Source organism: Schistocerca cancellata, chromosome 8, assembly GCF_023864275.1.
Source record: "Schistocerca cancellata isolate TAMUIC-IGC-003103 chromosome 8, iqSchCanc2.1, whole genome shotgun sequence".
Classification (NCBI taxonomy): domain Eukaryota; kingdom Metazoa; phylum Arthropoda; class Insecta; order Orthoptera; family Acrididae; genus Schistocerca; species Schistocerca cancellata.
The window spans coordinates 224,859,720-224,873,661 of record NC_064633.1 but is presented as its reverse complement, the minus strand read 5'-3'; the positions used below and the strand labels follow the sequence as shown (position 1 = coordinate 224,873,661).

The window sequence follows — 13,942 nt, the reverse complement described above, 5'->3', positions numbered from 1 at the left end:
GCTGTTTAATGTAGTTTGTTAATTTTAGTTGAGAAATGTGCACTGCTGTAGTGTTGTGTTCAAGGTAGTCACTTATGACACAAAAACTGTGGTTCATTAGTTTATCTTCATCTTTATAATAGAATACAAATGGATGAACTGTGGCCTGTTTGTTTACCCAGTAGTGCCCTTGTACTTCATCTTGAACTACAAAGGAATAATTTTCAGAAAAGTCAGCAAAAACTAAGCATTCATCAGCTGCCAAGATTTCCTTTTTGTCTTTCAAAAATTTACTTTGAGCTTTTGCAATAAAATGATGCATTTTCAGATTTTCAAGGTTAGCCATCAACAATTCAAAAACTCTTCTTATGATTTTATGACTGTCATCATTTCAGTTCTGTCTTGGTGTCGCCCACTACTTGTATTTTATATTGTCAGGCATCAAATCGTCTTCTTCGGATTCTTCAGACATGTCAAGTAAGGCTTATTTGCCTATACAATCTTCACATTTTCCCTTGATCATACAATCGTAACTGTCAATATTGCATTCCAAAAGGTCTTTATAGTCCACTCTAAGATTGGCCCCATCTATCAACAACTTTACGTTCTGACGATACGAACAAACACAAATCTTATGGTGCCAGATAACCCTGCAACAATACACCATCTTGGTCTCAACTCACAAAACTTTGATCTTCCAATTTTAATGTCAGGATTTTCTTTTTTAAATTCAATGAATAGCTCATTTAAATTACACACTATTAACCTTTTTTGTCTCTGAATCTTCGAACCATTTTCTTTCACAGACACAGTCTTTTTTGCTAGACATCAAACGGCTGTTATTGTCATCGTGATAATACTTAATAACTTTATTGTTTTTTCGTCTACCAAATTAGATGCACTTTTCTTTTGTAATGCTGTAAAAATTCCCTGTTCTTTTACTAACAGCCTTGTTAACTTGACAAGACACTCTGACGCATTAAATTCATCAATAATGCTCAACTCCAAGAATTAGGAAGTAAACTGGTAATTTTATCCTCTTTGTTTGACGACGATAGTGTTTAACGTCCCATCGACAACGAGGTCATTAGAGACGAAGCGCAAGCTCAGGTTAGAGAAGGACGTGGAAGGAAATCGGCCGTGCCCTTTCAAAGGAACCATCCCGGCATTTGCCTGAAACGATTTAGGGAAAGCACGGAAAACCTAAATCAGGATGGCTCTTTGTTTGAAGTACTGCATTTAGTTTTTCTATCTAATCATCATATTCAGTTGAGAAGTTTTAGAACTTCTATCTGTTTTAGTACAAATTGTATTTTAAAATGAAACTTCCATATTCTTTTTGACTGTAGCTGCCACTTTCTCAATTTTTGTATTCAAGGCACTTGGTTTTTTATCTTGACTTAGTTTTCTAATTTTACTGTATGTAGGATTTCACAATCTGTATCTACTTCTTTTGATGGTTGCCGATAAGTCACAAAATTCTGTATCTGTTTCACTATCACTCGTGAATTACAAATATCCTAGAATAACATGTTGGACACAATGATTTTCCTGGTACGAGATTGACAAGGGGGCTTTCATTTTTAGAATAATGATCAAATGTTATTTCTCGCAGACCTTTTGTTAAAGGTTTCTTACATTCCTCAAAAGGGTCCATGCAAGACTGACTGAAAATGTGATGAAATTTTTTTTAAGTATTTCATTTCATGGTACCTGCATGTTGATTTGACCTCTGGGTCGACTCTTAAGTAAAACAACACTTTTCCCTTCTTCACTGTAATCTTTGATTAAAGTAATGTCTTTAGGATACACTCCATACACACTTTATGACATACTTCATTAATAATAACACCAACAGAACACTGAGACACCATTTTTCAACTGCATACTTCAAGAACTTCTAGCTAAATAAGTGTGAATAGACAACTGTTAGTTTAAGGGGGAAGACAGCAATCAGACTTGTCTAGGCTTCCAGATGCAATTGTTAGCCTGCTGAAACAATTACCACAGCACTGTTTCAACAAATAATCATTAGCTAGTGTAATGTGGTGTGCTACATTATGCAATTGGTATACTTTATTTGACTAGCCTACTAGATATTGCAGATGTTAAAAAACATTTTTGATTCGTGTTCGTAATCTTTTTTCCATAACTTCCAACTGAATCTCAAAGTTGAAATTTATACTGAAGTTTCATATCATAAAGGTCTATTAACTGTGAAATTTTCAGATTTTTATTTGGTCCCCCAACAAAGATGTTGCAGGTCACAAAATAGAAAAATTTTAAAAATCCATTTTTTAAAATGGTGTATTTTTTAAGTGTAAGCTGCTCACCATTGATACTCTATAAAAAGTAATTATACTATACAGTTTAATACCAGAAAAAAATATTAAAGCTGAGGAATTAAGATTTCTTTGGAAAACTACTATTCAACAATTGGGTTTTTTTTTTATTTGTGGCTGATAACTTTGAACTATTAAAAATATTTCAAAGAGTACATTCAGTTAAGCGATAATGATGTTAATTTGTAGCACATAGTGTGTTGAACTAAATGCATTTTATCTGAAAGGCTTAGGACAATCCACTACTGAATAACTGTAAAAAAAATGTACATGCTTGAAAATATGAAACAACGCATGCAGCCTCGAACAAATATGGCCACCATTTCAAAATAATAGACAATAATTTAGAAAAAAAAAATATTTTTGTGACTACAAAACATTGGGAAATTCACCCAGCAAATATAAAATTTTTCTGAGATGTTCAAGCATCCAGTGCTGGACCACTAGGTATGGACTGACCTAACTAGAAAAATTGTAGACTTTAGTCGTCTTATGTTCATAACCCACCACCTCATCTGATGTTTTGTCAAATAAAATAGGCAACTGCCATGATATTAACCATTGCCAAGTTAACATTTGAAGTATCTTTTTTTTATTTTTTGTTTTTATTTAATTTTTAATCACTGAATATATTTTTATGTTTGTGACGGTTCCATTAACAATATTATTTTGAAAGTTTCTTTATGTACCTCATTCATTTTCAGACGTTCTTTTGGTTTAGATTTTGCTGATGCAAAATGTGTTTCCCTAGCTTGTATGGGATTAAGCTAACCACATATTTTAGTATTACCACATCAGTGGTTCAACTAACCCCACTAAAAACAGAGCTTATACAGGGTGTTTCAAAAATGACCGGTATATTTGAAACGGCAATACAAACTAAACGAGCAGCGATAGAAATACACCGTTTGTTGCAATATGCTTGGGACAACAGTACATTTTCAGGCAGACAAACTTTCGAAATTACAGTAGTTACAATTTTCAACAACAGATGGGGCTGTGGTCTGTGAAACTCTATAGTACGATATTTTCCACATATCCACCATGCATAGCAATAATATGGGGTAGTCTCTGAATGAAATTACCCGAAACCTTTGACAATGTGTCTGGCGGAATGGCTTCACATGCAGATGAGATGTACTGCTTCAGCTGTTCAATTGTTTCTGGATTCTGGCGGTACACCTGGTCTTTCAAGTGTCCCCACAGAAAGAAGTCACAGGGGTTCATGTCTGGCGAATAGGGAGGCCAATCCACGCCGCCTCCTGTATGTATCGGATAGCCCAAAGCAATCACACGATCATCGAAATATTCATTCAGGAAAGTAAAGACATCGGCCGTGCAATGTGGCCGGGCACCATCTTGCATAAACCACGAGGTGTTCGCAGTGTCGTCTAAGGCAGTTTGTACCGCCACAAATTCACAAAGAATGTCCAGATAGCGTGATGCAGTAATCGTTTCGGATCTGAAAAATGGGCCAATGATTCCTTTGGAAGAAATGGCGGCCCAGACCAGTACTTTTTGAGGATGCAGGGACGATGGGACTGCAACATGGGGCTTTTCGGTTCCCCAAATGCGCCAGTTCTGTTTATTGACGAAGCCATCCAGGTGAAAATAAGCTTAGTCAGTAAACCAAATGCTGTCCACATGCATATCGCTGTCATCAATCCTGTGCACTATATCGTTAGCGAATGTCTCTCGTGCAGCAATGGTAGCGGCGCTGAGGGGTTGCCGCGTTTGAATTTTGTATGGATAGAGGTGTAAACTCTGGCGCATGAGACGATACGTGGACGTTGGCATCATTTGGACCGCAGCTGCAACACGGCGAACGGAAACCCGAGGCCGCTGTTGGATCACCTGCTGCACTAGCTGCGCATTGCCCTCTGTGGTTGCCGTACGCGGTCGCCCTACCTTTCCAGCACGTTCATCCGTCACATTCCCAGTCCGTTGAAATTTTTCAAACAGATCCTTTATTGTATCGCTTTTCGGTCCTTTGGTTACATTAAACCTCCGTTGAAAACTTCGTCTTGTTGCAACAACACTGTGTTCTAGGCGGTGGAATTCCAACACCAGAAAAATCCTCTGTTCTAAGGAATAAACCATGTTGTCTACAGCACACTTGCACGTTGTGAACAGCACACGCTTACAGCAGAAAGACGACGTACAGAATGGCGCACCCACAGACTGCGTTGTCTTCTATATCTTTCACATCACTTGCAGCGCCATCTGTTGTTGAAAATTGTAACTACTGTAATTTCGAAAGTTTGTCCGCCTGAAAATGTACTGTTGTCCCAAGCATATTGCAACAAACGGTGTATTTCTATCACTGCTAGTTTAGTTTTTATTGCCGTTTCAAATATACCAGTCATTTTTGAAACACCCTGTAGCTACGATTACGCTCACTGTTATATTCCAATATAAGTGTTATCAAGCGTAACAACTAGGCATACTGTGAAATAATGTAGTTCATAATGCTAAGAATATGACAGAATCATCAGTCATTGAGGTTATCTACCTCACTGCTAAAAGATAGTCAACATATCCATGAAACAGTTTTTTTTTTTTTTTTTTTTTTGCATAAATTAGAAACAAGCATGGGTATTCGTAAATTAACCCTTAAATGGCACACAGAAAAGGCTTTTCTTCTAGGAATTGGCAAAATCAATTTTAGGCCATCAAACGACAAATTAAAAATTTTCACAAAAAGTGGTAGAAAAACAGTTTCTGGTGTTATTTTTTCTGTACGCAATATTAATTATGGCTTAAGCACAAAAACTGCAAGAATTCTGGCACATGAATTTGATAAGGAGAATGGAACCCTATACTAAATAATTGGGAAGGCGAAACACAGCAGGAATGGAGCAGCTTAGGTCATCCACTAAATAAAAGAGACTTTCACAATGTATATATGAACATAAATATTATCAATGGCTACAGGTAAATGTGGTTTTCCTTAAAGAAAAATACAAGCTTGACTTGCAAGACATGCACAATGTGGAAGAGAAAGCAGCTACCACTGTGATCAAACTACCGGAAGTATTGTCTCACACTGACTGCACAGCTGTAGGACAAGCTATATCTGGTGAAAAAGCTTCACTTGCGACAGTCTTTGCAATTTTGAATGCTATGCACACATTGCAGTTTCCTAACGTGAGCTTTCAAGATTAACACGTTGAACAATGTCCCAACTGTCTCTGGGAATGGAATCATAATCTGAGTTTGAATGAAATGTGAGTTATTTTCACCAGTTCTACAGCACTTTTCCAACATGAAAGGCAGTTTCATATGCAAAAGGAAATGGTACTATTTTGTTTACTCTGACACCTCACACAAGACATAAGCTACATCCTCTTGATTTGGGAGGTGAGTTTCTTTCGAAAAATTCCATAAAGCAGCACATTAGCTTTTGGCAGCCCTGCAGCCAGGCGACTAGCGCGGGTTTTGCTGCTGTCGTAAAGATAAGTCGTTTTAGATTATAACAACATTTGGTTTAGTACTGATTATGTGGTAAATAGGTCTTTTAGTATGCTTTTTAAGCATACCATTAAAGGTTTCATTTTTATTTACGTAATGTAGCAGAAAACACGAAAAGATCATACAGTCGGGTTGTAGTCATATTTTCTGTTTACGTTTTGGCACAGTAAATCTATAGAATTTTGTTTAATTGTTCTTTGCTCTGTCCAGCTGTAGCGTACCTCTTCATTATTTAACGCACATTTCCAGCAAATAGTGTAAAGTTCAAGTTGTTGTTTCAGAAACTTTACACTGTTGTTTTCATTTTCATACAGTTGCATACAGTCCAAATTTGTGGAATTATATTTTTGTGTTTGTAATTTAACTGACTTACTCATAATAACCTATCACATTTATCATGAATGAAAAGTGATTAACCTGCCGTAGAATTGTTAGGTCGGCGCTTTGGTGTGACAGGTACTGCAGTTTTTTCCAAGTGGGTGTAGTGGTGTGGGGGTAGGGGAAGTAAATGTGACTCATCGGGTCAACCAAAGTGTACGATTCCACCTGTAGGCTTTGACCCGTGACGTAAGGCGGCTGTTGTGTGTGATGTCTTGACGGCGAGGAATTTAGTTTGTGAGAGTGGAGTGTTTGTAGGTGTCGTTTTGATGTGATCGGTGGCGCTCTCTGGTGGTGTGATTATGTGTTGTGTGTTAGGTGATGTTTTCAGTTTAATTTGCATGTGTGGCATGTTTTATATGTGGCATGTTGTTGTGGTCGGTAGTTCTCTCTGGTGGAGTGTTTATGGGTAGTGTCTTATGTGGCGTATGGGGTTCATTTGCATGGTAGCATTGCACATGTGTGGTATTGATGGTGATTGCACTTTCAGCGGAATATTTTTCAGTGATTTAATGATTTTGGTTTTGTTATGTTGATGTTATTGTAGTTTTTTCTGTCCATCGTGAGTAAATTTTGGTGAATTGCTTTCTCTATGGATATGACTCACAACGTCAACAGTTTTCGGTTGTCGGCAATGATGGGGGACAGTGCGTTGTCTCTAACAAGATTCCTTCAGCTATTCGGCCTGTTGGCTGAAGTCGTGAAGTGTTCAGTGTGTCATGAAGAAATGAGGTTTACTAAATTCCGGCGTCTCAGACCAAGGACGGTTACATGTGGAGATGATGTAAGGGTAACAGGTCAAGGGAAATGTTCGATTCCTGTGGATATTGTTTTCAGTTGATTTTTGGGAAGGTTGTGGTCATTTTATTTTATCGCTTTTGTTGTTTGGTTTAGTGGCGTGTGTTTATTTTTAGTTTGTCCCCACCCAAAAACCCCCAATTTCCCCCGTTGTCCCATTAGTTTCATTATATTTTTGGAGGAATATGTATTTGATGGTTTTTCGATCTATTTTTGCGTTTGTTGTCATGTTTACGTAATGATGTCATAGTCGCGATATGGTAGTAGTTATGAATGGTCTTTTCCGCCATATTGGTGATGTCATTGGTCAAAGCTGACGGGTAGAATCGGACTTTTCCGTTAACCCGACTCATCAGTGGTTTTGTAGGATATGTAACAGATATAGGAAGATACTAGAACAGGAGGGGAAAATTGTAGGGTAAGCAGTAGAGATAGGAAGATTGTAGAACTGGAGGGGAAAATTGCCACCCTTCAGGCTGAGTTAGATAAGGTCAGGGGAGATCTTGACAGGAGGGAGAAGGGTGAAGAGAGGTGGGAAGTGGCAACAGGCAACAGGACGAATAGGCCTAGAACTTTGTCCGACAGCTTCATGGTGAATGTGGGAAACAGATTTGACCTGCTGCTTCAGTTAGAAGCTGGTGAACCTCAAGCAGTTGCAGGTGTAGACAGGGAACAACAAACTTTCAGCAGCAAATCGAAAAGTAAGAATGTAGGGAAATTAATAAAGAAAAAGAAAGTAGTGTTGTTAGGTAGTTCCCATGGCCAATTTTTGCAGGATGAACTAGGAACAGAATACCAGGTCACCAATCTTTTTAAACCTAGTGCTGGTCTCTAGCATGTGACTGATGATTTAGGATCACTTTGTAAAGATTTTCTAAGGCAGACACCATGGTTACAGTGGGTGGGTCAGGTAATAGTACTGACAGAGATCCTGGGTACAGTATAGATTGGGATCTGGCAAAGATTGCATCAGCATCGAAGCATACTAGTGTTGAGTTTGTATCTGTTCTTGGGCGCCATGACCAACCTCATTTGAGCTCTTCTGTCAGGAGAGTTAATTTGGAGTTGGAAAGGCTGTCTATGTCGGGTGCGGGGTCACACATTGGTTTGGTTCCTGTTGATTCTCTCAATAGGTGCGATTATACTAGGCATGGCCTTCACCTCAACAGGAAAGGGAAGGGTACACTGGCTGGGAAAATAGCACGGAAGTTAAAGGGCGAAGGCACTGTCACAAGAAATACAATACCAGTGGTTATAGGTGTTGTGGATTGGCTGTCTTGCCAATCCACTATGAGGAAGCCGAAAGGCACACGTTTAAGCTCACGCAGGCTGGCGTGAGGTCTGGAACAGGACACAGATTTTAGACTTCAGAAAAAAGGAGGTAACTTGTAGAATACTTAACTTTAATCCATAATGGGTGAACATCGCTCTTGACGGTACATACTTTACAGCATCAATAGTAACTGGTAATGGCGCCTTGCTAGTTCGTAGCAAATGACGTAGCTGAAGGCTATGCTAACTATCGTCTCAGCAAATGAGAGCGTAATTTGTCAGTGAACCATCGCTAGCAAAGTCGGCTGTACAACTGGGGCGAGTGCTAGGAAGACTCTAGACCTGCCGTGTGGCGGCGCTCGGTCTGCAATCACTGATAGTGGCGACACACGGGTTCGACGTATACTAACGGACCGCGGCCGATTTAAAGGCTACCACCTAGCAAGTGTGGTGTCTGGCAGTGACACCACAATAGGGTTCAGAAAAGACCCTTTTTTTAGGGTAGGGAGGACAGAAGGAAACAAAGTTTTAAGAGACGCTAGGATCGAGAAAAACCTTCAGTTTGAGAAAGGAACCAAAAAACATTATTCTAGCTTATTACATCAGCATAAACAGCTGTTGGTTAAGAATTTTCAACAACCAACAAAATTTCAACTTTACCCTATTTTAACTCAATCAATGTGAAATGTCAGCTATCTTTATTTCATCAAAATATTCAATGATAAACCACCTTTAAGCTGTACTGGCCCATTTAACAACCAAAAGCAAAGAATTAGTGGTTGCTGGTGACTTCAATGTAGATTTCCTTAAAGACTCTCCCAATGAGATATCTGGGTTAATTTAGTAACACTATCACTCAACTTAATTCCCACTGTAAAGTTCCCCACCAGGGTAGCCAATTGCTCACAAACAGCCACTGATAACATCAAAAATCCAATGAACAAAATTATATTACAAAACCAATAGTCAATGGCCTCTCTAACCATGACATGCAGTTCCTTCAGTTAAATGTTAATACTGAACAGGATATAAATCTGAATTCAAGAGGGTAATCAATAATCCAAAAATTATTTATTTTAGGAAACTCCTCAGAGACATTCCCTGGAATGATGTTTTCAGTGTTCATGGCATGAATGAAAAATAACACTTTTGCTAATAAAGTGCTTACCTGATTGGAACACTGTTTTCCCCCAAAACTAACCAAGGTTAGAGCAAAGTCTACAAAGAAGCCATGGATTACGCAAGGATAAATATATCTTGTAAAACAAAAAAAAAACCTGTATCCGTCAATCCAAAACAGTTCTGATGTTGATGCTATTGCACATTACAAGAAATAATGCAAAATATTAAAGACTGTAATATCGACATATTACAAGGAAAGACAGTCATATCACGTAACAAAATAAAGACAATATGGGATATAGTGAAGGAGAAGACCAGTAGAACCAGACATGAATAGAGGCAAATAGCATTAAGAGTAAGTGATACATTGGTGACATGTGTATAGTGTTGCAGAACGTTTTAACAAACATTTTATAACTGTTACTGGAAATATGGGTTTGCAGGTTCTGTAGATGCTGCCACGGGATACTTCAGACCAGACATTTCAAGTAACTTCCATAATATGATTTTGATCCTCACTACCCCAGGAGAAGTAATGTCCATCATAAAATCTTTAAAATCAGGAACATCTAGTGGGTATGATGAAATATCAACAAAGTTAATTAAAGAATGTGATTCTGAGTTAAGTAAGCTATCTGTGTAACCAGTCATTTATCTGTGGAATATTTCCTGAATTGTTGAAATATGTTGAAGTTAAGCTACTATTTAATAAGGGAGATAAAGAAATAGCATCAAATTTCCATCCAATTTCACTTTTGCCAGCATTCTCAAAAATTTTAGAAAAGGCAATGTACAATCATTTTTATAACCATTTTATCACAAATAACATACTGTCATAGTCGCAGTTCGGATTTCTAAAGGCTTCTGATATTGAGAAGGCTATCTACACTTACAGTGAAAACCTACTTAATTCATTAGACAAAAAGTTTCAGGCAACTGGTATATTTTGTGATCTGTCAAAGGCATTTGACTGTGTGAACCACAATATCTTTTTAAGTAAATTAGAATATTATGGTGTAACAGGAAACACTGCAAATTGGTTCAAATCTTGCATCTCTGGCAGGAAACAAAAAGGTTACTAGAGCTATCGGGCATCATCCAACTGGAAACTAATTACATGTGGGGCCCCACAAGGTACCATCATAGGACCTTTACTTTTCCTTGTGTATATCTATGACCTTTCATCAGTAATATTACCAAATGCCAAGTTTATTTTGTTTGCCGGTGATACAAACATTGCAATAAATAGCAAATCAAGTGTAGCCTTACAAAGATCGGCTAATAAAATATTAGTGGACATTAATCACTGGTTCCTAGCCAATTCTTTGTCACTTAACTTTGAAAAAACACACTACATGCAGTTCAGAACTTTTAACATATGATGACAAGCAAATAAAGAAGTGGACAGTGTTAAATTGTTGGGATTACAGCTTGATAATAAATTCAACTGGGAGGAGCACACCACAGAACTGCTGAAGCATCAAAACAAATCTCTATTTGCAACGCAAATTCTGTCAGACAGAGGGGACATAAATATGAAAAAGCTGGTATAGTATGCTTACTTTCATACATAATGTCATATGGGATTATTTTTTGGGGTAATTCAAGCCAAGCTAAAGTTTTCCAGGCACAAAAACGTGCAATAAGAGTTATATGTGGTGTGAACTCAAGAACATCCTGCAGAGGCCTGTCTAGGGAACTAGGGATACTAACTGCTACTTCCCAATACATTTATTCTTTAATTAAATTTGTCTTTAAATATATATCACTTTTTGAAACCAGCAGCTCAGTTCATGGAATCACTACTAGAAATAAGAATAATCTCAACAAGGATTTGAAGTCACTTACTCTTGAACAAAAATATGTGCATTATTCAAGAACACACATTTTCAATAACCTGCCAGCAGCCATAAAAAGCTTAACAACCAATGAAATTCAGTTTAAGAGAAGCCTAAAGGATTTATTGGAGCACCAACTGATTTGTGTGTGCGAGTGAGTGTGTGAGCGCGTGCCACAAGTACAATCAAACTTCTGCACTATTTTGTACAATAATGTGTTCATTGCAAATAAGTACTGTAGTATTCCTATTATATGTTTATTGCCTTATATATTTAAAAAAAATTAATTTTAAAATCAGTGCATTAATGCAATTTTAGTAAATGAGTGTCGTGAAATCCACATGGGACCTGTGGAAGGTACATTAGCTGATTTGTTTTAGTTGCAAATATTTATGATGTATTATTGTTTTTCTGACATGTTCTACATCCTGGAGGATCTTCTCACAATGGATCAACTGCAATGAAAGTTAATCTAATCGTGATCTCACATAAAGCACAGAGGTTTCAATGAAACACATGACGGTGGTGGACTAGTTGGCAGAACATTCCTCTTGCCATCATTCACTCAAGTACATACAGCATCTTAAGGCCTGTTGTACTGAATCACTGAGCACATACTTTTCAACCTGAAAGTTCTCAACCAGCTTATCTAACTAACCATCTTTTTCTGGCTGAATCTCCTCAAAAAACTAATCTCCTGTATACTTCCAATGTTGATTAGTCTGACAAGATTGTAACTGCAGATCTGAACATTTGTAGCCCCTCTGAAGAAGTAAAAGCAAGTAGTGAAAGAAATGAGATGGTGTCTCCATACAGGATTTAGCCTAATACCAAAGCCATTCTTTAAAAGACTTCAAAAAGGAAGGTGTATGGCTTGAAAGAATCCAGAAAGTCTTAAGGGCAGGTTACCTATGACGACTCATCTTCGGCAGAGCCCTTCCCTGTATGATGAAGGCATTATGTCTTCTTCAGGAACTTTCTTAAGTGTGAAAGTCAATGGCAAAAGTTCTACAACATTCACACATTACATTGCTAATATTTTTCAAGTTCTAAAATATTAAGCCAAAGTGTCATTTTACTCATTTACATGACTGAAACAATGAAATTATACAAACAGATGAAAGAATTTTATACTGCAGAGAAGCTTCTGCTGAAATTCTCATGCATTTCAATGAAGATTTACACCACATCGTACACTACTGTTGACTACATTTTTACTTATTCGAACTTGCACATGTGTATTCGAAACGTAAAGTTCCTTGAAAACAAACTGTAATACGTCAAAAGTATTGATACATCAGTAAAACATACCACCACACACACAAAAAAGCGGCACGCACCAACAAAATACACCTGTTATTATTACACTTGATAATCACTGAATAACATCTTGCTAGGGTCATTAAGATTACGTAAATAGTATGTATGTTCCTAAGGAAACAAAATTTCACGTACTCCAGTGTAGAGAACTTCAGGGTTTGTATTTGGTGCTGGAATGGCTGCTGCTGTTGCCATGCACGATTTCTGAATCTGGCTAACGCCAGCCTTAACAAATGAGCGCAACATATTGCTTAGGGCCACCTCCACTCACTCGATAAAAACTACAACTGACTGACTAACTCACTAAGCCGTCAATCTTATACCGGCTACTACCGTGTTGTGTTTGCTTATCAGCAAGTGCGCAAGGCTAACGGCGCTGCCAACGTCAAACACAAATCTGTGGCGCTAGGCATAAAGTACCGCGACGTAATGCATTTCATTGCCAACTATTTATCCGAAATACACATGCAAAAATTACATGTAAAACACAAACATAAAAATTTCTGTGCTCGATTCTTTTACATTAAATACAAAATTATATTATAGTAATAATTACAAAAACAGCACAAGCAGCACAGTCTTACCAAATAGTTAGCAACTGAAACACAAATTATGAAGAAAATATACTTACCTTTATGATATTAAATGCAGTACAGGAAGGGAGGTTGTAAATGCCTATGAAATAAAACACGGAGTTGTAAATACGTATTTCCTTTGTTTAGCTGCTTTTACAGTCACACTATCAAACTGTGCCACCTTTAATTTATTTAGATCAAGTTATAAAGTGTACAATGATTAACGTCACTTCGTTAGATGTTAAAGACAAAATCGTGTGTAAGCAAAAAGAAAAAACTATGAATAAGAGTACAGATATGCGAAAAACTGGTCTGATTCAAGACTATATATCGGAGAAAAACGATCTGGATGCTCAAAGAGAAACTGAAATACGAGGCAAAGTGCAGTGGTTAGTCCAGAAACTCCATTTGATAGAAGAAGCTGTACAGACAAAATTCAGTCGTATAGAAATTTCTGATAAATCTCTGATACAAAAGCAAGATTTTATCGAAATATGGATAAAATGCAAAGAAGTTAGATATGACGCTGGTATTTGTGTTGAAACTTTCTTCGAAGATTGTTACTCGTGTGAAAAAAAATATTCTGTGAAAGCAGAAAAATTAATAAAGCATCATTATGAAAAACTGCGAAGAGTGATTAACAATTTCCCTAAGGACATGTTTGAGCAAGACATACTGAATATGAACGCCCAATTTTTGAATAATATTCGAGAATATGCCAATTTCTCGCGTCACGTAGTGCTGTATCAACTATCGAAACTTATAAAAATGAAACTTAGTTTAGCATCTAAGCTTGAAGCTTGGATCTCAGTTAAGGCGCAAGAGGCGGAATACCTTAAAGATGCTG

The 13,942-nt window shown here is 37.4% G+C and overlaps 1 protein-coding gene across 1 annotated transcript in view; it reads right to left on the bottom strand.

Annotated features, from left to right (window-relative positions):
• Positions 1–12,881, bottom strand: part of LOC126095750 (aldehyde dehydrogenase, mitochondrial) — a 105,893-nt gene extending 93,012 nt beyond the window's left edge. Inside the window, exon 1 of the mRNA XM_049910524.1 lies at positions 12,656–12,881. Coding sequence (XP_049766481.1) covers positions 12,656–12,766 — 111 coding nt within the window. The 5' untranslated portion in view covers positions 12,767–12,881. The remainder of the gene's footprint in view (positions 1–12,655) is intronic.
• Positions 12,882–13,942: the final 1,061 nt, after the last annotated feature.